The 23837-nt window shown below is 55.9% G+C and overlaps 3 protein-coding genes and 1 long non-coding RNA gene across 9 annotated transcripts in view; 2 read left to right on the top strand and 2 right to left on the bottom strand.

Annotated features, from left to right (window-relative positions):
* The window catches only part of ZNF692 (zinc finger protein 692), a 60139-nt gene extending 48143 nt beyond the window's left edge, over nucleotides 1-11996 (top strand). For 2 of the 6 annotated variants that reach the window (XM_072847918.1, XM_072847919.1), the window contains exons 3-14: nucleotides 2322-3185; nucleotides 4555-4751; nucleotides 4856-4887; nucleotides 5296-5709; nucleotides 6218-6422; nucleotides 6609-6746; nucleotides 7147-7275; nucleotides 9685-9747; nucleotides 10037-10115; nucleotides 10543-10657; nucleotides 10978-11077; nucleotides 11543-11996. In XM_072847918.1, the coding sequence (XP_072704019.1) occupies nucleotides 3174-3185; nucleotides 4555-4751; nucleotides 4856-4887; nucleotides 5296-5709; nucleotides 6218-6422; nucleotides 6609-6746; nucleotides 7147-7275; nucleotides 9685-9747; nucleotides 10037-10115; nucleotides 10543-10657; nucleotides 10978-11077; nucleotides 11543-11990 (1932 nt within the window). In that variant the 5' untranslated portion in view covers nucleotides 2322-3173 and the 3' untranslated portion in view covers nucleotides 11991-11996. Of the gene's footprint in view, nucleotides 1-2123; nucleotides 2224-2321; nucleotides 3186-3311; nucleotides 3801-3886; nucleotides 4054-4554; nucleotides 4752-4855; nucleotides 4888-5295; nucleotides 5710-6217; nucleotides 6423-6608; nucleotides 6747-7146; nucleotides 7276-9684; nucleotides 9748-10036; nucleotides 10116-10542; nucleotides 10658-10977; nucleotides 11078-11542 lie in introns of those variants that run through there. The other 4 variants (XM_072847920.1, XM_072847923.1, XM_072847921.1 and 1 more) reach the window with 4 other exon arrangements.
* On the top strand, nucleotides 576-2445 carry LOC140644793 (killer cell lectin-like receptor subfamily B member 1B allele C). The gene is made up of 5 exons (XM_072847857.1): nucleotides 576-651; nucleotides 1204-1275; nucleotides 1671-1825; nucleotides 2108-2223; nucleotides 2322-2445. Exons 1-5 carry the CDS (start codon nucleotides 576-578, stop codon nucleotides 2443-2445), a joined length of 543 nt encoding a protein of 180 aa, XP_072703958.1.
* Nucleotides 7269-12018, bottom strand: LOC140644906 (uncharacterized). The gene is made up of 3 exons (XR_012039865.1): nucleotides 11899-12018; nucleotides 11495-11641; nucleotides 7269-10629 (listed from the first exon to the last, which is right to left on the bottom strand). It is a non-coding gene; the product is annotated as an uncharacterized lncRNA (long non-coding RNA).
* A 1988-nt stretch (nucleotides 12019-14006) lies between these two features.
* Nucleotides 14007-21756, bottom strand: LOC140644826 (E3 ubiquitin-protein ligase TRIM7-like). Its single transcript, XM_072847946.1, has 7 exons — nucleotides 21161-21756; nucleotides 18463-18549; nucleotides 18147-18374; nucleotides 17438-17460; nucleotides 16777-16892; nucleotides 16438-16470; nucleotides 14007-15584 (listed from the first exon to the last, which is right to left on the bottom strand). The coding sequence occupies exons 1-7, from the start codon at nucleotides 21671-21673 to the stop codon at nucleotides 15058-15060; spliced, it is 1527 nt and encodes a 508-aa protein (XP_072704047.1). The 5' UTR covers nucleotides 21674-21756; the 3' UTR covers nucleotides 14007-15057.
* Nucleotides 21757-23837: the final 2081 nt, after the last annotated feature.

Below are 23837 nucleotides of genomic sequence, written 5' to 3' on the forward strand. Positions count from 1 at the left end.
CCTGGTGTCCCCTCCTCTCCTCACCAAAATGGATTTGGGGTTGTTTTCCCTATTGGAGCTAATAAAGTAAATGCCATTAAGTCCTGGAAGGGCTGGGAGGAAGGACGCAGGCAGCCTTGCAGCCTGCTGAGTGGAGGCACTTGCCAGTGAGTGGCAAAGGATGAAAGAAAAGCAAGGGCAGGAGCTGATAAACTAGTGCTTCATTAGGCTAATGAACTAGCTGCTAATGAGGAGGCAGGAGAAGTGGGGACCCATGGGTTCCTGATGTGCCTCAAATTCCTCCTGCCCTAGCTTGTGCCACAGCTCCTCGTCCTTTCCCCGTGGGGAACAGCCCCTACCCCGCTTTTCCTTTCTCTGGAGAGAAAGCCCCGTGTGCCCCATGGACCCCCCCGTGCCCCTCACCTGGGCGTCAGGGCTGCTGTCCCCAGGGCTGCTGTCTTTAGCCGTGGCAGGAAGCTCAGGCCCCGTTGCCAGTTCACACCTCGACAGCACGAGCCCGAGCGGTCACCCGTGCTTTGGTTTCCTGTCCCCTCCTCCGTGTGCCCAGCCCCGTGCCCTCCCGGCTCTTCCGCGGCATGGAGGATGAGGATGGCTACATGGTCTTGGGCAAGCGGGGTGCTGCAGGGAGCCCGGGTCCCCTCCAGGATGCAGGTATTGGGGGTCGTGTCTGCTGGTCCCTCCCCTAAAAATTTGTGGGGGAGAGAGGAAATATGGGGTGGTGATGACCGGTGTGAGTTGAGAAGGGGGAGAAGTGGGGTGATGCTGCTTGCTGGGTCCCCAAGAGCTGCTCAAGCTGGGGAAACTGAGGCACGGCGTGAGGGAGGAGGGTCTGGGGGGGCTTTTCTTGAGGCTGTGGCTCGTCAGACACCGCGGGCTGGCTGCCGTCCTGTCTCCGCCAAGCTATGGGTCTCAGCTGTGACCCCAAAAGGGGGAGCAGAGGGATCTTTGGGGACACCCAGCTTCTGCTGCTGGTCTCTTACTGGGGTCACCCCTTTGTGCAGGGGGGTCTGCAGGGTTTTGGGGGGTCTCACCAAGGTGCTTTGCCCCAGGACACCCTGCTTTGGGCTCTCTGGGGATGGGTGGGAGACACACAGAAGCTCTCGAGCCCCCCCCTTTTTTTCATACCCCTTCCCCTGACCACAGGATCTGGTGTACAAGACCCCCAGGGGGGTTTTGACCCGTGGTGGGCGCGTGTCCTCGCAGGAGCCCCCTGCTGTCCCCGCTGCCTCTTCCGGGCCCTGATGGCCATCCTGGTGCTGTCCCTCGTGGTGTGCGGTGAGTTGGCCCCCACCGGCTTTTTTTGGGGGGGTGGGAGGGCGTGGGTGCCCCCTCCGTCCCCGAGGGAGGATGGCCCTGACTGGGCTCAGCCTCCGTCTCTCCCAGTGTCTTGGCTGGTGGTCGAGAGGGGACAGCTCGAGGGGACCGTGGGGTGCAGGAATGTGTCACTGGGATGGAGTTGTGCCAATTTGGGCTGTATCTACCTGGGGCTGAGGAAGAGCCTGTGCGCCCTGCAAGGTAACCCACCCCCTCATGGGGTTCCCTCAACAGGGACCCCCCCCAATAAGCCATGACGGAGCATCCCTCCGACCAAACCGTGCTGTCCCCCCCCAGCTGATGCAAGGCTCCCCCGGGGTGCCTTAGCGTGGCGCTGTCCGTCTGTCTGTCTGCAGAGGGTGAGGGGTGCAAGCTCTGCCCCATGGGCTGGACGCTGCATGGGACCAAGTGCTATTGGGTTGTCAGCGTTGTCAACTCTTGGGACCAGAGCAAGCAGGACTGTGTGAATCGGGGTGCCGAGCTGCTGATGCCGGGGGACCAGGAGGAGCTGGTAAAGGGACCGATGGCATCAGGGATGTGGGACGGGTCCCAGGACTGCAGCCGAGGGGCTGGTGGCACCTGGGGAAGGGTTGGGGGCTTGTCCAGAAATCTGGGGTGAGCACCCACCCCTGTGCCCAAGCCTCCACGGTGCCTTTGCCAGCGTCAAGAGCGTGGGGGACACTGGTGGGGCTCGGTCCTGGGGTGGGGGCTGTTCAGGGCCAGGCTGGAGCCTGTTTTGGGATGGCGATCTGTGGCACATCAGCATCACCACCTGCCTGCTCTGCCGTTACAGCGTTTCATAAAGGAAATCCTACAGAAACCCAGCCGCTACTTCTGGATCGGCCTCTCCATCCCCTCTGCCGGGAAGGGCTGGACCTGGCTGAACGGCTCCCGCCTAGACCAGAGCCGGTGAGCGCTTTGGGGAGGGATGGGTGTTGGGGTGGGCACCTCCACCGTCACCCGAGGGACCCTCGTGCCATGACACGGGCTCCCTCCTGCACCCGCAGGTTCCAGCTGAGCCCCGGGGATAAAGGCAGAAGCTGCGGGATGCTGAGGGAGGACAGGATCAGCTCTGACAACTGCAGCTCAGCATTGCAGTGGATCTGCCAGAAAGAGGCCACCCAGCTCTGAGCCAGAGCGGGGCCGGGGCATCACCCTCCCCTTCCCCATCCTCTCATAATGGGCCAACAGCGGGCGGGGAGCTGGCCCCTCATTTGCATGCTAATTTGTATATAATAAGGGAGCTGCGGGGTAGGGGGGGCTGAAGGTATCTGGGGTCAGAACAAGCCATGGGGAGAAACCACCAGCGGTGAAGACACCGGTCAAAAGCATTGAAATCCTCAATTACACCCAAAAAATCACCATCAACGGATGCTCAGAGGAGGAAAAAAAAGAGTCGTCATGGGGTGAAAAACAATTCCTACAACTCCAGATCCTCCAGCAGCTTCGTCAAGGCCGTTTATGACGAGGTTTCGGCCAAGCAGAGGTGCAGCCGGTGCCCCGCATATGAAAGCTGCCCCACGGGAAGGGATTCTGGGGAAAGGGGATGAGAAGTCTTTCTAAAAATATAGTAAAAGAATCATTTTTAAAAAATCCACTTTTGGGGGGATATGGAGGGAGGAGGCAGAAATCAGCTGGAGAGCAATGCTGAATTTAGAGCAGGTTTGTTGATGCCAAGGTGATGTGAGCTCTTGCCAGGGAGAGGAGAACCCTGAAAAGATGCTCAAGAGGGTGGAAAAATGATTTCAGGTAAAACTGGGATAATTTGGTCAACGGGGATGACCATCAGCCATCGCTGGTAAAAGCCCTTGGAGGACCGGGAAGGAGCACAGGGTGAGCAAGGAAGAGGTCACCCAGCCATGGCAATAAAGGTGCATTAGCTTTTATTTTTATTACGTATTATTAGCGCAGCTTTGGGGCTGGCTGGAAGGGAAAGGGTGTGGGGCAGGTGGGGGGGGGCTCTGCCTTCTCCTGCGTGCTGGCAACGGAACCGAATCCCAACCCGGGAGAGGAAAACCGCCCTGGGTGGGGCTGTGAAATGCCAAAAAGTGCCTGTAAGGGGAATATTTCACCCCCCAAAGGCCGAACTTGGGAATGTCTCCCCTGCCTCACTACTGGGGGCTGATGGATGCGGGGTCTGGGCCCCACACGCACCCCTAGGCCCAACATGGCCCCCCCCGGGAGTGTGGGGCCTGGCGCTGGCAGAGGGGCCAGGGGGACCCCGGGGGCTTCGCCTCGGGGTGCGGGGGGCCGGGACACGACGGAGGGGACCCCGAGGGGCCTGGTGTCTCCCAGCAGCCCGCGCCGAGCAGGCCCCGGGCTGAGCGTTGCCCAGCGCGGCCCAGGACTACAACTCCCGTCAGCCCCCGCGCGAGGGACTCCGTTTCCCGGCGCGCTCTGGCGGCTGGGAGCGGCGCAGCGCGCATGCGTGGCGGCGGAGAGGCGGAGGCGGGCCCTCCGCCATCTTGTCCCGGTCCCTGAGCAGTGTGAGCGATGGGAGGGGGAAATGGGGGGGGCTCCTGTGGCTCTTAAAGGGGGCACGGTCCTGGGTGGGGCCACCTCTCGGGTTGACATGGAGCGCGGCCCGGCGGAGGAGGTTCGCCGGCGGGCGGGACGGCTGCGGCGGGGACGGCTGCAGAGCGCCGGAGCCTCGGCACTTCTCTTCCCGTTGGCTTTCCCTTCCCCTCCGCAGTGCCCGCTTTAAGGCCCAGCGGCGGGAACGGGGCCGCGGCGGGAGGGGTGGGTAGGGGGGCCGTGAGGGGCGGGGGGACCTCGGGGAGAAATGGCGGGAAGGCGGGAGGCGGGGATAGGGAGCGAGGGGCGGGGTTTACGGCGCAGGGGCGGGGCTTGCGGACGAGCGGGTGCCGGCTGAGAGGGCGGGGTCGCGGAGGGAAGGGGCCAAGTGGAGGTGTGGGCGTGGCTGTGGGGTGTGGGCGGAGCCAAAGAGGAGGGCGAGGCGCGCCGTAGGGGTTCGGAGGGGTGGAGCCAAGGCGTGGGGGCGGGGGCTAGAGGGGAGGCGGGGCTTCAGCGTGATGGGGGGCAGCATGGCCTTCCCCACCCTGCCCACCCTCTGCCCCCCCCCATGACCTTCCCCTGGCCATCCCCGGACCCCCCCCCCATGGAGCTGGGCCATCTCCATGTCCCCACCTGTCCCCCAAGCCAACCCCATGGAGCCGGCCTGCTCCTAAATCCCCCTCCCTTGTCCCCATGTCCCCCCTGACCACCCCCATGCTCCCCCAGATCCCCTCCATGGAGCCAGGCCGCCCCGGCCGGCAACGGGCCCCCGATTGCATCCGACGACAGAAGCGACGGGAGCTGGACGCCCGCCGCAGCAAGTGCCGCATCCGCATCGGGGGGCACCTGGAGCGCTGGTGTCGCCTCAAGGAGCAGCTCGGCTTCGCCCTGCACTCCCAGTTGGCCCAGTTCCTCCTCGACAGGTCGGGGGGGGGGGGGCTGCAAAACCCTTAAAACCCCCTTAAAAATCCTTGGGATGGGGAAAAGAAGGGTTTAAGCTTGCTCGCTCTCCCTCTTCCCACCACAGGTACAGCTCCCACGGCTGCATCTGGAGCCCAGGTAGGTGCCTCCCACCCCAAATCCACATTGGCAGTGATTATTTTGGGTTTATGGTCAAGAGAGAAATTCCCGTTGCACTGAGTGCTTGGGTGCTGGAGATGCACCTACAGATGCTCGCCCCCCTGGGCAGAAGGCAAATAGCTCCCTGGCTTTGGTTGCGTTGGCGTTGTTGGCATCCTCGGCTCTTTTTTTGGGGGAGCTATTTGAGGTTTTGGGGGTTGCTAAAAAAGGGGAGCTCTTAATATGGTGGAAACATCAGAGCCTGCATAAGATGGTGGGGAAGGTGGAAGGAGACCCTTGCAGATGTCCCACCCGCCCTACGCTGGTTTTACATGATGAAGAACAAACAAAAAGCCAAAGTTTGGAGCCAATTTTCACCTATTTGTCTGGTTTTTGTGCCTTCACCAGGTGAACCGGAGCCCAGCCTTCTCCATGCTGATGCCTTGCAGCGCCTGGTTGTCCTGTCCCATGGTCACGGCCAAGAGTGCGGTTTCATCCCTGACGTGAAGCCCCCGGTCCCAGGCAGCACATCCCAGCTGGTGTGGGAGTGTGTGGCTGGGCACAGCTTCTCCTGGGGTGTCCCCGGGGCAGCGGAGGACCGTACCCCCACATCTGGCCACCACGGAGAGGAACAACGGGGGGACTCGGGGTGCAGCTCCCCACCGGCCACCGGCCGCCGGCGCTCGCTCCGGCGAGCAGGGCTGGCCGCTGAGTCCAGCTCCAGGAAGGGCGAAGCTGAACCAGAGGGACCAGCTCGGTCACCTGTTGGTGATGGGGACAGGAGGGAAGAGCCGGGAGCTGGTAGTGATGATGGCAACGCCGGTGAGCTCCTCTGTGTCCCTTTCTCCACCCTCATTTCCCCGCTGGCTTCTTGATTCCCCACCTTCAGCCTTTCTCCCAGGCCCAGGGGCACATCGACCACCTTCCCCCGGGGATCAGGTGTTGCCCCAGCCCCGTTGCCTCCCTCTTTGACAGCACCATCATGTAAAACAAATGTCTGGGTCTTTGCTGGAAAACCAGGTAGAGGAGTCTCCCACCGGCCTTGTTGCTACCACAAAACAAGCCTGTATCTTCTCCGTCCTTTCCTTCCCCTGAAAAGCAGAGCTGGGGGAGCTCAGGTTCGTTACAGGTGTTGAGCAGAAGACCTCGCTGAGCCCATGCAGATGCAGCTCTCGGCACTTTCCAAGAGCCACAGCTCTTGTTGTTTATCCAGACTGAAAACCAGGGAGAAGCAGCTTTTTTCCCCTGTAGTAGCTACTTGAGAAGAGGTGGAGCTTCTTCCACTAGAGTATTTTGGAGTAACTTGGCCCTCATTTCTTTTGGTCAGCAGGATGGTACCATGCAGGTCCTTTCCAATGCCTGCAGGCTTCCCAGCCCTGCTGCCAGATCCACTGCCCATCCTCCTCCTCCCTCCTCTGCCTCTCCCAACATCCCAGCTCAGCCAGCCCCACTTCAACTTACCGCAACTCCTGTCATCTCCTTGCAGCTCCTCAAGCGCCGACAGAGACGGGGACCATGATAAAAGATCACAAGAGGTGAGTGGTGACATGCATGAGTCTTCCCCCAGTGTATAGCTGGGCTCTCTGGAGCTGAAGGTCAAGTTTGGACCCATCCATCTCATCCCTTGAGAGCCATCCAATGGGCAGCCAATGTTTTAACAAAGACCTTCCAAGATAAAACCCGTTACGGTAGAGTTGACTTTGACCATTGTGTTCCTGCAGCACGCCCATCCTGGAGGAGAAAGCGGAGCAGGGGGCTGAGCCCCAAGAAGAAGAGGAGGATGAGAACTTTGCCGAGGATGATGACCTCACCTACATCGATGACATGCGTGATGAGAACTACCACCCATCTCTGGAGAGGTGAAGAGTGCTTAGAGCTGCTGGGAAGGAGCCTGTGGACTGGAACCACGTGAGAGCCAGTCCACAGGCTCCCAGTCACGCTGTCCCAGTCCAGACGGGTATTGCACTGGGAGGGTTTCAGACTTTATATCTCTGCCACCGTCTTGTCTTGCTACAGCTGACTTAGCAGAGATGGGAGAAGATGGGAATAATGTCCTTATATCACTGAAATAAGGTGCTTCTGGGCTCAAAAGGGCACAGCCTTTTGGGGAGGCACCTTCTTTCACTGTATCTCGGCCTGGGTGAGGGTCTTTGCCATGTCCAGCCAATGTCCTACAATGTCCAACTGTGTCCAACCAATGTCCTACCATGTCCGACCATCTAAACCATCTTGTCTATCCCATGTCTGTCTTCTCCCCAGTGACTCTGAGCCGCAGCGACGACAAAGCCAGACCAAAGCCCGTAAGAAACCCGTAAAGGAGGAGCATCCCCCAAATGAGCTGAGCCTGACCAGCTCCAGCCCATCGGAGGAGAAGAGCGGACGAGTCAGGTGAGCCATGACGGCCATGTCAGTGTGGTGACGCTGGGGATGGGCATCAGGGTGCCTGTCTTGGGGCATCCATCTCTCTGTGGCTGTTGAACGAGCGTTTTGGGGCATGTTAGAGGTGATGCTGCTTTCCATGCTGAGAAACCAGATGGAAACCACCCAACCTGAAAATAAATGATGTTCAAGCCCTGAGCTCTGGGCAGGGCAAGAGCCACGTGTCCCCAAGGGGGTTTAATTCTTCTCCTCGCAGTGCTGTTGTCAGCAGGGCAGAGCTGCATTGCTTGGCTTTGTTGGGTGTTGGAGCTTGCAAAGGGGGTGGTCTGGCACACCGATCTTGCTACAGGGGGGCTTAATGAGTCTTCATTTCATCCACTGTGTCTCTCGTGGAGCTGGTCGTTGAGCAAGGACATGCTGCTGGGGCAGGGGTTGCCCCCAGAGGGGAATGAAGACCCCCTTAAACCACCACCGTGGGGTGGGTGTTGAAGCCTCTGAGCAGCCTGGAGGTTGCAACAGCAAGAAATCCATATGTCCCACCCCTCTACCCCCTGCACAGAGACTGCCGTCTCCACCTATAGATATGGGGCTTCTCCAGCAGCCAGAGCAGCTCTATATGGCCCAGCTGTATTGCCCAGCAGCTCAAGCCCATGGGGAGATGTGAGTAGTGACGGCAGCACCGCTAACCTCAAGTGTTGGTCAAGGGACAGCTTGATAACGACCACGATTATTTAATTTGCAAGCACTCTTTACCACTGCCTGTGTGAGGCTGAGGGTTAGGTTTTAATCTTTCCTTCCCAGCCATGTAGGCTCAAAGTTCACTTTTCTGTTCCAAATAAGCTCAAATCATCACTCAATTATTTGCTGGGTCTTTATGCAAGAGTATTAAATAGAGGTTGGTCTCCATGCTGGAACAAGAGGATGGTCCATGTGTTGCCTCTTGGGTCTGACACACGAGGATTTGTCACCTTGCTGGATTTTCTTACACTTTTAATACGACGAGGGCGTTAAAACCCCCTTTTTCGTTGGAGTTAGCCAGAGTGACCACGTAACACCTCCTTGTAACGCATCTTGCCTTCGTGTGTCCTATGAAAGCCAGGACCGGCAGCAAAACGCACACCCCAAAACTCACCACGTAAGTATCATGCTGCTCCGTTAAGGCTTTTATTGATTTGCTTTTCACTTTGACATGGTATGGCTGCTTCTTTTTGGTGCTGAACACTCTTCCTGTCTCCTTGCAGCTCTGAAATCACCTCACAGCTCACTGGAAGAGCGAATGCCCTCCCAGAGACCCAGTCCCAGCAAAGGAAAATGTGATGGTAAATATGGCTTTTGCTTTTCTGCTCTCCCTGCCTGCCGCTGGTCACGTAGCTCCGGGGGACACGAGGCTCTAAAATTCAATTTGAGGGTAGAAGGGTTTGGGTTAGGTCTAGGTAGTCCTTGTTAAGGCTAAAAGTGAATTAAAAGAGGGACTTTTCACATCCTTCTGGCATTTTTGGGTCCTGCACGCTTTCCATTCAAAATCCTGGTGTTCAGACCTCCAAAAGTGCCTAAAGATGCACCTAAGGACCACCGGAGCTTTGCAGAAGTGGCTTATGAAAGTGGCCGTTGACTTTCCGGGGCAACCAGTGCAATCTTGGAGCTTTTAACCCCCTCTCCAAAGCCCTGCCTAAACTTTAAGTCGGTGCTGCCCTTTTTAAGGCTGAGCTTGCTTACAGAGATTGTATTTACAAACGTTTGATTAATTTTTTCCCCCTCTCTTGTCATAGCAACTGGAAGAATGGAGGTAAAAGACTGTTTTATGAGCAAAAGCGAGGGCCTCCAGACTTCGGTGTGTTCATCCTCTTCTCTATTCCCAAAGGTAATGCCATCGTGAGCTGATAAAACATTTTGAAGAGATTGTGGACAAAGATGCCCAGCCCCTCTTTTTATTCCGTGCTGAGGATGTGGTCTGGCATCGTCCTCTATTAACGATCTCTTTATTTCTCTTCCCCACAAAAGCAGGCCTGTTGGTTTTTTTGTAACGTATCTTTCTTTACTTTCAGGATGTCAGCCTGAAATAGCTGCTGTTTCCACGGAGCTGCGGATAAATTATAGATCAAACGAGGCTGGCGTGAGATCAACAGCAATCTTAAATGTCCTGGGACATATCCAAAACCATGTGAAAGATTTTTTTTTGTAATGAGTAATAAAGAATATATTCCTATGTATAATGTCTGTGCATTTGTTAACAACATCGTTTCCTGCTCCAAGGGGGGGAAATATTGGAGTGACTTCCCAAAATGGAAGAAATAAGAGAAATGGCTGCCCAGAGGATGGTTTTAATGTCAGCTGCGAGGTTGGAGGACTACAGCTTCTCGGCTCTGTGCTTGGGGACAAAGAGAGGGGACAAAAGCCTCACCCTTCTTTCCATTGCAGCTGCAAGAGGCGAGCGCGGCCATGCGATGAGGACGTGGCCCAGATCGGCCCGAAGAGGATCAGGTACCTGGGGTTGGTGGGGAAGGGGGATGCCGCACCATTTTCCAGCTCCTCGGGAAGATAAGTTGCAGCTCAGCCCTTCTGTGGTGGGACACCCTTGGCAACCAACACTTGTTCTGATAGGAGCCTCCTGAAGGGCTTTATTTGCTTAAATTGAGCTTTTGATGGGTGGGTAAGAGGGAAGATGGGTGAGGAGGACCTAGTGGGGTGCCAAATCCAAAAGCCACAGCTTTTTTGGCTCTCCTCCCAGCTCATCATCACTGATGATGGTTTTCTACCTTCGCTCCTGCAGGAAGGCGGCAAAGCGTGAGATCCTTCTGTGCGACTTTGAAGGCTGCGGCAAGATCTTCTCCAACCGCCAGTACCTGAACGTGAGGGCTGGGGGCAACCGGTTGCGCTTAAATCCACCTCTCATGCCCTGGGAGGTGCAGCCAAGCTGGGCGCGAACATCCCTCCCAGTCTCTTCTGGGGCCACCAGGAGCTTTGATGACCCATTAGATGCGTCAGGTTTTGCCTGTCCAAGCTCCATTTTGGGCATCTTGGCTGTTGTCCTAGAGCTGGAGTTGGGCAACCTGAATTGCCCATGGCTTTCCGAAGCTGGATAATAGATAGGGGACTTGTTGGCCCTGTGTGTTCAGCAGCAGCTTGGCATGCCTGAGGTCGCTTGAGGTCCCACCATGTGCTTCAGAGAGCGAAACGCGGGGAGGTTGTCTCTGGAAGGTGCTCTTCCTCCAAGTGCAGCTTCCTGGCACCAACCTCCCCTCTTCTTACTCCCCCTTTTTCTCCCCAAAATGGCAGCACCACAAGAAGTACCAGCACGTCCACCAGAAGACCTTCACCTGCTCGGAGCCCAGCTGTGGCAAGTCCTTCAACTTCAAGAAGCACCTCAAGGAGCACGAGAAATTGCACAGCGGTGAGTCAGCCACGTCCGTGCGGGCATGTACCCCCTATCTGGAGATATATATATACCTCCCTATAACCTCTCCTGCGCTGGTCCCACCTCTACTGGGCTACAGCTGACCGTACGCATGTCCTCACCATTCACATTTGCATCCCTGGTAGATGTTACTGCACCCGTTTGCTTTTCGCTCCCAAGATCTACTGTCAATCTCTCATTTATCATCTCCGTTTCTGTGCTGGGAAAACATCCTGCCTCCTAAAATACATCCTGAAAGCCCCGACTGCTCTTCTGGACTGAATCAGCCCCTAATCCTTTTTTCTTCTGCCCCACAGACAAGCGGGACTATATCTGCGAGTTCTGCGCCCGTTCCTTTCGTACCAGCAGCAACTTGATCATCCACAGGCGCATCCACACAGGGGAGAAACCCCTGCAGTAAGTACCAGTCTCACCAACGCAACCGCTGACTTGCCGGTTGGCATCAGGGTTTCTCCCTGTTGCTTTTCAACCCAAATTTAGCTTCTCGGTGGATGGGTGGGAGAGCTGAGTTTCTCACCACAGGTAGCCAGAGGACTTGCTGTTATTTTTGCTTTGCCTAAAGGTTTCTGCCCCTCCCCCCCCCGGGGCTGCCTGCGCTCTGATCCAGCAGCTTCAGGGTGTGGGCTTGAGTTGGAGAGGCTTAATAAACTGGGACTTAACGAGAGCGATGCATTTCCTTGCCTGGAGGGTGTGCTGAAGCCACACCGAGCTAACGCAGCGGTGCAGGGTGGTGGTTTTGCTAAACCCACATAAAATTGCAGCATCAAGATGAGGCGGGGCCAGTTCTCCCTCGTGCTTAATCCCTTGTAATACCTTTTTTTTAAATTCTTTTACGTTGAATCCCGTCCTGTTTTCTCCCAGGTGTGAGATCTGTGGCTTCACCTGCCGCCAGAAAGCCTCCCTGAACTGGCACATGAAGAAACACGATGCCGACTCCTTCTACCAGTTCTCCTGCGACATCTGTGGCAAGAAGTTCGAGAAGAAAGACAATGTCACTGCCCACAAAAGCAAAAGTCACCCTGAAGTGCCCGGTGTACCCTCCCAAGCCGAGGGGGGCCAGCGGCAGATGGTGCCATCCCCACCGCCCAACTCCAGTGCAGGGATGCAGGCAGGGCTGGAGCACCCAGAGGCATCCGGAGCGTTGGCTGCGGAGCCCCTGGAGATGCCGGGGCTTGGGGACAGCCTGGTGAGCCGTGGTGAACCGGAGAAGACCCCACCTCCTATTGCAGCCTCAGCTGAATATCCAGGGGGTATCAGGCAGGACCCAGGCATGCCCCGAGGCCGGGTGATGGACAGCATTGGTTCGTAGCAGGACTCATCCTCCAGTTCTTGGCTGCAGGAGGGACCAGAGAGCAGGATGGGAGAACTGATGGAGCAAGGTGAAACGATGCTGGACCCCGCGGCGCATGGCAGCAGTGTGTCCAGGTGCCAAAAATACAACGGACAGGCAAGGACCGGCGCTTCCCGGGGGAACTCCCAGCTTCTTTGCCAAGGCCCTCAAGCTCACGGCAGCATTGCCACAGGCAGAGAGCCTCTTGCCCAGCTCCCTCACTGCAAGGTGGGAGCATGAGCTTGCCAAAGTCCTTGGCAGGACCCTCAATAAAGACTTATTTTGTGTAAAAGTGGGTTTCCCCGCTTGCGCCAGGCCCCTCTGCACCTCAGCGCTGAGTTTCTATGAAAAACAGAGGTAGAAAAGTGAGATTTCTGTGTGTGCAGCCTGCCTTGACGCCCAGTGCAAAGGTTGTCTGTATTTAGCACAATAAAAAAAAGGTGATTTGGGTTGGGAAGTCAACAGTAGGTGGAGGGGATCAAGGCTGTATCGGTTTTTGCCTTGGAAACAGGCATTATTTGATCCAGTGATGGTTCCCCGAGTCCTATAAACACTATTTGCCTTTTATTGAGCCTTTTTGGAAAGGATTGCAATATTTACGCAGCTTTGATGGTCGCCAGCTCAACAGGGTTCAAGCAGGGAAAAAAACCCAAATCCTGCAAGCATAGGCTAGAAGATGTTTATGACACAGATAAAGGTGCTGCAGGGAGGACGGACCTCACCGGAGCGCCCGTGGGAATCAGGGACCCAAAATGGGGCTGGCTGTAGGAATTACAAGTCAGGCTGTGCTCTCAAATAGCACTTGGGGGGGGGGGGGAAGCACAGTTCAGGGGCGAAGGTGGGTGTTAGAGGTGGGTTTTTCCCCTGTGATTCTAAGCATCCTTTTCAGGACTAAATCCCAGCTGCTGAGAGGGATGAGCTGGAGTGTAGCCCCGTATCCAAACTGTGCCACCAGCTATCGGCTTAGAGAAACTGATAACAAAGGAAATGACCCCCAAAAAATGGGGCTGTGAGGGCTCCGTGAGAGCTCGCAGACCAGGGATGGTGCAGAGATCTCTGCCATACCCCGTCACAGGGGCATCTGCTTTCCTGCTGCTCAATGTTTTCCTTCTCAGAGCAGAAACTGGGGGGGATTTCCTGGACTGGGGGGGGCAGAACAGGCACCCCAATTTCCCCCCAGCACAACACAGGGCAGCAGCACTGCTCATCCACCCGCTCCTTCCCCGTGCACACGTGGTTGATGCTTGCCTGGAGAAGGGCTGTGTGCCCTCAGCGCAGGGCTTCCACCCACCCCCAAAAAGGGGTTTTTTTTCACCCCAAAAAAGGGCTTGATTCTGCCAGGTTATGGGCACTGGCAGGGCCATGGGGAGCAAGGAGGACCCCCCTTTCACCATGTAAGCCCCTAACATCACTCCCCCAAAATCAGGGTCCCTCCCTCCCCTTATTCTGCCTCTCCAAGGGTTTATTTTAAAGGCTTTACATGTTATTTTATTCCTTTCCCTTCTCTAGCAGCCTTCAAAGAAAACAGAGCTGTTGCCTCAATGCTTTCTTACTAAAGAGTTAGTTAAAATGTATCTATGTGGGTGGGGAAGGTCTTAAACCCTTCTTCTTTGGGCATTTAAAGAAGTAAATTTAAATTTAAAATTTAATTTAAAATTACAGCTAGCCAGAGGCTCTGAGCCGGGGCCATTTTGTGGGGCTCAAAGTTTGGGGTGTTTCTTGACTAGGGGGGTTCGGGGGGATTGCTTAGCCCTCCTCAGCTGCACCCCTTGCTGGGTGAACCCATCCCACCCTCAGACCTTCTGCAGAGACCCCAAAACTCTGCCCAGCCCCCCCAACAGGGTTGGGGACAAGGAGAGGTGTCCCCAGCTCTGTTCACCTCAGACAGGGTGGCTCAGCAGCAGTAGCATCGCTGCAGGACCAAACCTGTCCCCAGAAAGCGGCTTTTCCTTCCGCAGTCCGCGCAGACAAACATCAGATTGTTATTTTTTTAGGTTTTTTTTTTTTTTTTTGCACAGCAACTTTTATTTCCCCACTAAACAGAGTGACAGGGCAAAGAGACATAACAGCATCGCGGGATCACACGAGGGCGGGCAGGGGTTTATAAGCACGCGCGAGATCACACCTAAAACAAGGCTTCCCCCTCCTTCCCCACGACACAGCCTGGGTTTCCATTGGGAGCTACCCACATCCACAAAGCCAACCCCAAAAATCTGCGATGCCAAGCGCACCCGAGAGACTCCAAGTTTGCGGCACGTCCACAGCTCTCCCTACAGCTACACCCCTGCCAGTTTTTGGGTTGACCCAAAATCATCCATCTCCCCTTTACCCCCCCCCCCCAGCTCACACTGCCTCGATCCCCAGGGCTGTGGCTCCCAGTGCTCGGCTCTACTCCGGCCCTACGGATGCTCAGCGTTAACGGGGGGGAAGCGGCGAGGGAGATCGCAGGGTTTTGCTCTCTTAGCGCTAGCGGCAGCGAAAGACGGGTTTGGGCCTTTCCCAAGGAGGAAAGGAAAGCAAGGATGGGGTGGGGAGGAAAGCTAAAAGGTGACCTGCAGAGCAACGGTCTCACAAATCAGGGGTTGGGTACAGTACCTCTCCTCCTCACGCAGGTTTTCTAGCCCTCGAGAGCTTCCCGGGGTGCACAAAAGCAGGCAGCTTTGGCTACGGATCAATGCAGGATGCGATAAATCCCTAAGGTAGCTTTTCTCCCTGGTTACATCCCTGTTTACATGGGGCAGCCAACTTCAAACGAAACAGAAAAAAAATATACGGGGTTGCTTATACAGCAGGCCAGAGGGGGGCAAATAACCCCACGTAGAGGCTATTTAAGCAGCCACCCTCAATGGTTGATGCCCCAGAGGAAGGTTTTCAGGGTAAAAGAGACCCAAAACTTTTAAATGCAACAAGAAAAAGTTAACCCCAAAGCCAAACAAGGGACAATCATGAGTTTCGGGGTCCTTTGTCTGAAAGCAAGGGGAAAAAGGGGACAGGATCGGGCACTACTTGCAGGTCACCTTGGGGAGGGTTAAAGAAACTGGACGGGTCAATTGCAAAGGGAGAGCGAGGAGCCCACATAGAACAGCCAGAAGAAAGGAAAGATCTTTTCGGTGAAAGCGGCCGTGAAGGTGAAGATGGGAGCCATGTTATCAGCGTTGTAAAACGCCACCCACCCGCCTTCGTAGTCCAGGTACACCCCGATCTTCCTGGGCCTCTCGCACAGGGACAGGGGCGTCTCCGGGGAGGTGAAAGCCTGATACTGATCCCAATTCTTCCCCTTCCAGTTCAACCCCACCGCCCAGATCCCCTCCTCTGGAGCAAAGTCGATTTTCTCCTTCCTCCGCACCGACTCACGGGCCGCCCCCAGGACCCAGCTCTCTCCATCTCCCACCTCCACCTCCCAGTAATGCCTCCCAGCTATGAAACCCTCTGCCGCCAGCACGCAGAAGGAGTAATCGAATCTCTTGGGGTTTGCCGGCAGCTCCTGGGGAGCACTCCTGAGCCGCACGCTCCTCTTGTCCTCCGACAGCACCAGGTAGGGGTTGGCAGTGTCTGGGTCCAGAGAGAGATCACCTGGGAAGAGGGAAACATGGACGTGAACATCTGCAAGCGAAGGACCCTTCTCCCACCCTCGTCAGAGCCATCCTCCAAGGGGATTCATTGTCTCTGCCCCAAACCAGATAAGGATGGCACCAGGCGAGTCGCCTCCAAAAGCTTTAAGCACCCAAAGTGCAAAGAGCCGCAGGGGAACAAAGATCAGGCTCCACTTTCTAATTAAAGTAGAGAAACAGCCAGATCTCTGCTGCAAACCCACCAGCCTGCCCCATCCAAGACACCTCCTTGCTCTGGAATAGAAATTTCTGGGCAGAAATAACTTTTTTTTTTTGTCACTGCCAAGTGCCAGAGAGGAACGAGCACAAATATCCTTGTATTTAAGGGCTGCTCTTGTCCTCAGGGGATTGTCAGGAACTAGGGCTGCACAGCCTGAAAACGACTGAATATCGGAGACTGCTGAAAGCAAGACGGGTCTATCCTGCACCCAGCCAAGGAGAGAGCGCCCAGCAACCTCCCTGAACTACCAGCAGCAAACGTGAAGGTAGCAAGGTCCATCTCTGAGCTAAATCAACACCCACCAGTGGGGCCAAAGGTCTCCTCGCTCCAGGCAGAGCAGATCAGCTTCTGGAGAGCCCTCTTAACCCCACAGTTTCCTAACAAATTCAAGGGCTGCGCCTTTTGTGGACTCTCCCAGCAGCTGGATCATTTTTTCCCCCCCCTTCCCTTCCCAGCACTAATAATTTTCTCCTCTCCTAACCTCTAAGGCTTGCTTGAAGGTCTTACCACTGAGATACCCACCAGGGAAGCTGAAATTCCCAAATTAAGCCTTGCAAAAATGAAGGTCAGACTCCCAAAACCAAACTGTGCTCACCTGTGTCATTCTCCAGCTCGAACCGGAGGTTCTCTGAGGGAAGAAAAAAAAGAGAAATTTAGATCCCTCCGTGCACGGGGAGTCCTCGGGGACTGCCTACGCACACGAGACCTCACTCCCCATGTTATGGCAAGCCACCAAACACCGCTGCTTGGGAACGACCACGTATGGCCATGTCAGAATTCCACGCAGAAATCCAAGGGAAATACACTGCTTTTCAAGCAGCAGGGCTTTTTATTTTTGATAAGCAGATGGTCAAACAAAATCATCTTTTAAGCTGAATTAAATGTAGGGGTTAGGAGGCACCAACTTTTAAAGAAAACCTTTTTCAGTGCTCACCCTTGAACTCCAGCAAGACCTCTTTCAGCACTGCGCTCTTCTGGGAAAAGCTCTTGAGTTTCTTCTCCAGCTCTGTGAAGCCAGCCTCCGGCTTGCAAAACATCCAGCTCTCAAAGCTGGGGAGGAGAAATAAGTATTAGGTTCCCTCTGGAAAAAAAAAATAAAATCTCCAAACTAGAGGTAGGTAAGAAACCTGCCCTGGTACTGAAGAGGTCTGGTGTTGGATTATTCTCCCTCTGTCAGCGCTCTTGAGGCCACATCTGAGGACTGGGTTCAGTTTGGGGCTACCCAGTACGAGGCACACAGGAGGCCACTGAGAGAGAGATGTGGGGGGATCTCCACGCCTTGGCTGGGGCTCAGCCCTGGGCAGCCTGATCTAGCTTTTGATGCTGGTCCTGATGGTGTGGGTTTGCTCCCTCACCAACCGAGTTACTCTGCAGTTTCCTCTGGAAGGACGCTCAAACCCTCCCACAACCCACCTACTGCAAGATCCCCGTTGCAAAGGTTTGGTTTTGCCTCAAAGGTAACACCCGGCTGTGGGTGAGAACTACAAGGCAGGTGGGGGGGAGGGAAGCTGGACAGGGCGTACACCCTCACAACACCAGCTCTGCCTCCAGCGTGAGCCTCCCAGTTAACCCAACAAGGGCTCAGGTTCACTCACCTGCTTCCAGCCGGGGCAACACCCTGGAGAGAGAGTAAAAAACCCAAGAAGTTAATCAGTTCGAGTCTCTCTTCTACCTCACAGCCTCCAAAATCCTCCCCAAAATTGGCCCCATGGCTGCTCTGCTAAGGGGATCAGCTCTCAGCAGCTGTTTCCAAAGCAGAGCGCAACTGGACTCACGGAGATGGCAGAATTAGTTTGTAATTCTGGGTTGGTTTCCCCCCCCCCTTTTTCTTTTCTAGTGTGAGTGGGGAAAAAAACCACATGCTGCTTTTTTAAAGAAATTAAGAAAAATCATGATTGCCATCAAGCTGCCAGAACCACGAGGATTCAGGGCTCACAGCGACAATGGAGTGACACAAACAAAAAACGTTTGGGAGATTTTTTGGGGTATTTCTTAGTTCTTAGTATCAAAGGGAGCCCAAGCAGCTTCACTACTACAAAGGTCAATTTTACCCCCAAAAGCTGTACTAAAATTTGGGTTCCCACCTGAAAAAGCAGCCCAGCAGCAAGTCAAAACCCCTGACTTGGGCCAGCTCCAGCACAGAGTTAATGGACCCAAGCTGCTCCCCAGCAGAGCACGTCAGCGCCCTGCGGTCCCTGTAAATGGATTTTTGTCCCCAGGGATCCCAACCTCAAGCTCTCCTGGGTTTTACACCCTGCTATACCATAACCTCCGGGCTGGGAGGACACATCCCAAGAGTCTCACCTGCCCAGACTGGTTTCCTGGGCCATTCTCTCCTCCCTGCTCACCCAGCAGCTTATCGAGCTGGGCAATCTCCTCGGAGAGCCGGGAGACGCTCTCATCTCTCCTCTTGACGATGTCTCTGTCTAGCTCCTCCAGACGGGACAGCAGGAGCTGTTCCTTCTCCTCCAGGAAGCCCCGGAGCTCCTTGCACTCAGCCACAATCTTCTGCCTCTCCACTTCTGTCTGCTTCTGCAAAACCCAGAGGGGAAACCCATGTGAGACAGACATCCCCGCAGCCAGCAGGGTTTCAGGGAAACCTCCATTCCAAGGCACTCACCAGCAAGTCTTCGCTCTGCCTCTCCCTCTCAGCCTTGGCTTCTTCGCGCCCTTTCCTCAGGGAGCTCAAATGCTCCTGTGGCACCTCCTGGAAGGAGAAAGAGGAGATCTGTTGGGAATCCTTCCTATTTGGGATCAGGAATACAGAGGAAAGGGATGGCAGAGGATTCTCTCCAGCACTACTGCTAAAACTGGCCAAATTTCATCAAACTTTTTTTTTTTTTTTTCAGCTGGAGGCCACCATGAACCCAAACTGAGGTAAGGCCATCACTGCACCATGTCCTCCTCTGCCCTGTTATCCTCAACCCTTAGTTCTGGGTATGTCAAGAAGCCCCAAAATTTTCCCCAACCAGCCCAAAACAGTCTGAGCAGTTCAGAGCTAGGTACAGGAGGAGGAAAAAAGGGCAGCAAGACAAAAAGAAAAAAAAATTAGAGCGAATTTTTAGGTCCCTGGAAGAGCGCAGCTGCAAACGCAAACCACCAAGTCCCACCCACGTGAAAAACCCTTCCGCCTCAGTGCCTCTCAGGATCAGCTTTCACATCCCAGCCCTGCCACGAGCCAGAGAGAGTGGCCGAGGCACCCTGACATCTGCCTGAACCCCACCGAGATGGAGGGGCCAGCCGCCTCCAGGCTGCTCGTTAAGTTTATTAACAGCTTATTACTGGAAACCGTGGCGCCTGTCCTCATTTAAGTCATTTGACCTCCGAGGAAGACGCAGAGGCTCTTAGCAGCACTAAACAAAAAGCAGCAGGGCTTTTGGGAGCAAGTAATGACAGATCTTTTATAAATAAAACACAAAGCCAGAGAGATTTTGCTGCTGTTAACCCGCTGTGCAAACTGGTGCTTCCGACCACATGCCTCAGGATAATGCAGAATTTAAGCACGAGACAGAAGCAAAGATTGGAAAAACAGGGGCACGGGTTGCAAGCAGGCCCCAAGGGGCAACAACTGGTTGTTAAAAATGCATAAAAACAGATTAACGAGGGGAAAAAAAAACCCAAGAGAGGAACAGCCTGAGCAGCATTCAATGACAGACCTGCCTAAAGACGTTGCGGTCCTAAAAAAAGGACAAGATCCCAAATTTGGGGGTGGGGGACGATGCCAACTTGAGCTCCAGCTTCCCACTAAGAGCTACCATGGCCACTGAAGATGGCAAGGATGGTGCAACTGGGCACCCGCAGCAATTTCAGTACAAAATTCAGTATAAAAGCCTTTGGTGCCGCCTGCCTCGACACTGGTAATTGCAAGAATTAACATGCAGTGGTTAACAATCGCGCAATCCCCTTCCCCGATCCACCGTGATCGCCCCGGCTGCACCGGTGCCACCCTCCTCCTCCTCCAGCTGCTGCTGCGCAGTAAACATCCGCTCCCCGTCCGGCATCTTGGTTTTCCTCCACCTCACCAAAGAAACGAGGCCTGGCTGCTCAGGGTCAGGCCACCACACTCACATGCCTCTTAATTATTAATTAATAACTATTTCCACCAGGGAGTCCCCCGCACCACAATGTGTGGGTCTCCCCTTCATCGCCATAGTGGTTTCAGCAGAGATCGAACGCTGCCAGAGGCCGTGCTCCGTATTCGCTCTGCGTCACGTTGCTCAACCGCCCTGTGCTGGTTTTTTTTTTTTGGTGGGGAAAAAGTCACTCCTGGGGGATTCCTGCTCCACTTTAGCCCCAGATTGTGCTCGGTGCTAAAAAAAATAAGCCCCTCCACCCCCAGGAGCCAGGCTCCATGCTCACTCCAGAGCATTTCTCCCCGGCAAAGTGGGAGCTGAGGATTTTGGGGTGCCTGATGGTATTTTGCACACTCACACCCACACAAAGGCGACCCCAGGGATTCCCTACCAGCTCAGTGTCATTTCACACAGAGACCAAACTGGCCGACACCCCTCTCCCAGTATCATTCCAGTTAAACCCAGCTCCATTTTGCACTGGGGACATTCCCCCATCCTGCCCTACTGCATGGGGTCAGCCCCCATGCCAGGGTGTCCCTATTGCACCCCACATCCTGCTCCCCAGTGGGGAGGAGCACCCACCCTGGAAGGAGCACCCACCTGGGTGGAGGAGCACCCACCCTGGAAGGGGCTCCCCAGTGGGGCCCCATTCTGCACCCCACACCCTGAAGAGGGTCCCACTATCCCTACTGCACCCCAGGTACATATGAACGGGGGAGTACACATCATGGGGGTGTTCCCAATTGCACCTTACACCCTGGGGGCAGTGGGTACAAAGGGGGGGGGTGTCCCCCTATGCACCCAAGATGCATTGCCTCCTGTGTGGAGGGGGTTCCCCGGTGTACTCCCACCCCCGTGGGGTTTCCTTTTACATCCCTAGTTCAGGGTAGGGGGTGTCCCTAGTACTCTTCTTTCACAGAAAGGGCCCTTATTGCATCCTCCATCCTTGGGGGTGGTCTCCTGCACCCGAGAAGGGCTCCCCGGGGGGATGTCTTCATTGCACCCCAATATCACGGGGGGGGGGGCTCCCAATATTATTCCTCCCGGGGGGGTCCCCCTACCGCACCCGACGTGGACTCCCGGTGCATTGCCGCCCCCGGGAGGAGAATCCTACTGCACCCCCCCAAACCGGGGGGGGTCCTTACGCACCCGGTATGCGTTCCTCAGGTCCCTGCCGCCCCCAGGACATCCCTACCGCGCCCACCACGTGGTCCCGGTGCACCGCCGTCCCCCCCCGCCACTGACCTCTGCGGCGTGGGCCGCCTCCTCGGCAGGCAGCACAGTGTGAGTGCGGTGCTCCCGGGAAAGGTGACAGACGACGCAGACGGCGCGGCGATCCTGCACGCAGTAGAGCCGCAACGGTTCGCCGTGGCGGGGGCAGCGAGGCGGCCCCGGCGGGCCGGGCGGAGCGGCAGCGGGCAGAGGCGGGGCGGGAGCGGGAGGCCCCGGCGGCGGTTCAGCGGGGCCCGGCGGCAGCCCCAGCTGGCGGACGATGTGGACGATGTTACCAAGAGAACGGTTAGGGCGGAAAAGCCGTTGCGGCACCGGCTCCCGGCACTGAGGGCAGCAGAGCCGCCGCGCCGAGTCCTCCCAGCACTGGGTCACGCAGGCGCGGCAGAAGTTATGACCGCACTCGGCCACCAGCACCGGGTCGTTGAAGTACTCCAAGCACACCGGACACGTCAACTCGTCCTGCAGGCTGCGGGCCGCGCTGCAGGGAGCGGGCGGTACGGCGGGGGGAGCGGGCGGCGCCTCCATCCCGGCTCCCCGGCTGCGCTGGGCTCCGCGATCCGCTCCGCGCCGCTCCGCCGCCCGTCTGCCGGGCGGGAGGGGCGTGGCCGCGCCTGCGCGATGCGCAGGGGGCGTGGCCGCGCCTGCGCAGGGCCGGAGAGGGCGCCTGGACGCCTGCGTCTTTCCCCGCGGGGGGGGCGGACTGCGCATGCGCGGCCATGCGGGGGCGGGGCCCGCAGGCCGGGGGTGGGGGCTATAGGGAGAAAGGGGTGTCCCTATAGGGTGCTGGGGAGCCCGAATGTTTGGGTCCTTGTAAGATGTTGGGGGGTGTGTAGTGTGCATGCATCGGTGCCTATAGGGTGCTGGGAGGGTGTCTGTCCCTATGGGGCGCTGGGGGAGCCCGGATGTCTGGGTGCTTATAGGATGTTGGGGGGTTGGATGCATCGGTGCCTATAGGGTGCGGGGGGGGGGGCTCTTACAGGTTATTGGGGTGGGGGGGGAACGCCTATAGGGTGCCAGGGGGGAGGTCTGCGTCCCTGTAGGTTGCTGGGGCGGCGGGGGGGAAGCCTGGATGTCTGGCTCCCTATAGGAGATGCATCAGTGCCTATAGGATGTTGGGGGATCAGGGCCAGGGTCCCCCCTTACCTTGGCACCCCCCCGGTATGGGGGTACCAACCCCACGGAGCATCCCCGGGACCTGCCATGGGGCATCGGCCCTCCCTGAGGTGCTCCATGGTGGGCAGCAGCCCCACGGAGCATCCCTATATCTACAGAGCTCCATAATCCCAAAAGTTCCCTGAAAGTAAACTTGAAATACGCATTAATTTATCCACATCTCTTCAGCCTGTCTCTATTAAACGGATACTATTAAATCACATATTAATAATAGCAAAAAAGGATTGTCTTAATGTCTCAAGTTTTGACAACAAAGTGTCTTCGTTAGGCTGAATGTGGGCAATCTATTTTAATTTTTCTTAATTATTCTTCTAACAGTCGGGGCTGTCCCTACCCTGCTGAAACATCTTCCCTTTTTTCATGCTTTTCCCCTTGGTTTTCACCACCAGGCCAGAGCGAAGGAACATTTCTGGGGGTGCCCCTAAATCAGGTTAATTCACCCCAATGCCAGCAAGGTGCCGGCGTTGGGGTGCCAAAGGCACCAGGGTGCAGGGAGCATCTCAGGGGGTGGATGTGGGTGCTCAAAACCCACCCCAACAACCCCTGCAGCATTTAATTTATCTAAATCGCAGCTTCATGGTCATAATTAAGCCTTAGTGGTGCTAAGCCTTAAGTGCTAAGCAGCCAGTGGGTGGTTTGCTTGGCTTTGCTTTTTATCATTTTTAAACCATTTTTTTGTTAACAAAAGGAGATGCCAGGCAGGTTTGGAGCTGCCCTGGGTCGCAGCAGATCCTCAAGGCAGCCCATTTTGCCTCAAAATTAGTGCATTTTGTGGAAAGGGGCACATTTTTGCCCTGGCCTTGCTCGCCCATCACCGGGTTTTCCAGCGTAAAGGATTAAATATTGCTAAAAAGAAGTTGGAGGAGCTTCCTGTGGACATTTTTTTCCTTCAGAAATCCATTTTCAGGGGTCACTGAACTGGGGGTTTCTGGCGTGAAGGTGGGAGAGAGGATTTTTTGGGGGTGGTTTTCACAGCTTCGGCCTCTCCACTGCATCAGCTTCTCCACCGTGTCACCACGAGTATTACAGATCAGCTCCAGGAACCTGAATTCAGGGAAAAATAACCCCAAACCTCCCTGCACCCACGCAATAGCCCATCCCCAGATTTACAATCCCTACCAGGAGTGTCCCTCTTGCTGCAGGAGAAGCGTGAGGCAGATGGAGGACACAATGCCACAATTTCTCTGCTTTTCTTTAAGTTTTCCTCACTGTCTCTGGTGAAATTTGCTTTGGGGAGGAAATATTTGCGGGAGACATTACTATTGGGTTGGGGAGGGCAGAAATTGGGGTGACAACCCGTTAATTCAGGGCCTGCGGGTTGGGATCACCTCAGAGGGGAGGCGCCCACTTCCAAAATGGCGGCCCCCGCCCGCCTCCAAAATGGCGGCCTCTGCCCTCTTTCAAAATGGCCGCCTCGCCCTCAGGCAGGGCAAGAGGGAAGATGGCTGTGGCCTCTTCCTCAGTGTGGGGCGGTCGGGGCAAGGGGGTTGAGATGGCCGCGGCCTTCCCCTTGCTG

The sequence above is a fragment of the Ciconia boyciana genome, chromosome 29 (genome assembly GCF_034638445.1).
Source record: "Ciconia boyciana chromosome 29, ASM3463844v1, whole genome shotgun sequence".
In the NCBI taxonomy this organism is placed as follows: Eukaryota; Metazoa; Chordata; class Aves; order Ciconiiformes; family Ciconiidae; genus Ciconia; species Ciconia boyciana.

Coding starts and splice junctions, on each gene's coding strand:
- LOC140644826 (XM_072847946.1), bottom strand. CDS start 21,673: ATGGAGGCGCCGCCCGCTCCCCCCGCCGTACCGCCCGCTCCCTGCAGC. Junction 18,550..21,160: donor AGGCGGCCCACGCCGCAGAG/GTCAGTGGCGGG, acceptor TTCTCCTTCCAG/GAGGTGCCACAGGAGCATTT. Junction 17,461..18,146: donor CAGGAAACCAGTCTGGGCAG/GTGAGACTCTTG, acceptor CTCTCTCTCCAG/GGTGTTGCCCCGGCTGGAAG.
- LOC140644793 (XM_072847857.1), top strand. CDS start 576: ATGGAGGATGAGGATGGCTACATGGTCTTGGGCAAGCGGGGTGCTGCA. Junction 1,276..1,670: donor GCTGTCCCTCGTGGTGTGCG/GTGAGTTGGCCC, acceptor GTCTGTCTGCAG/AGGGTGAGGGGTGCAAGCTC. Junction 2,224..2,321: donor TCCCGCCTAGACCAGAGCCG/GTGAGCGCTTTG, acceptor CTGCACCCGCAG/GTTCCAGCTGAGCCCCGGGG.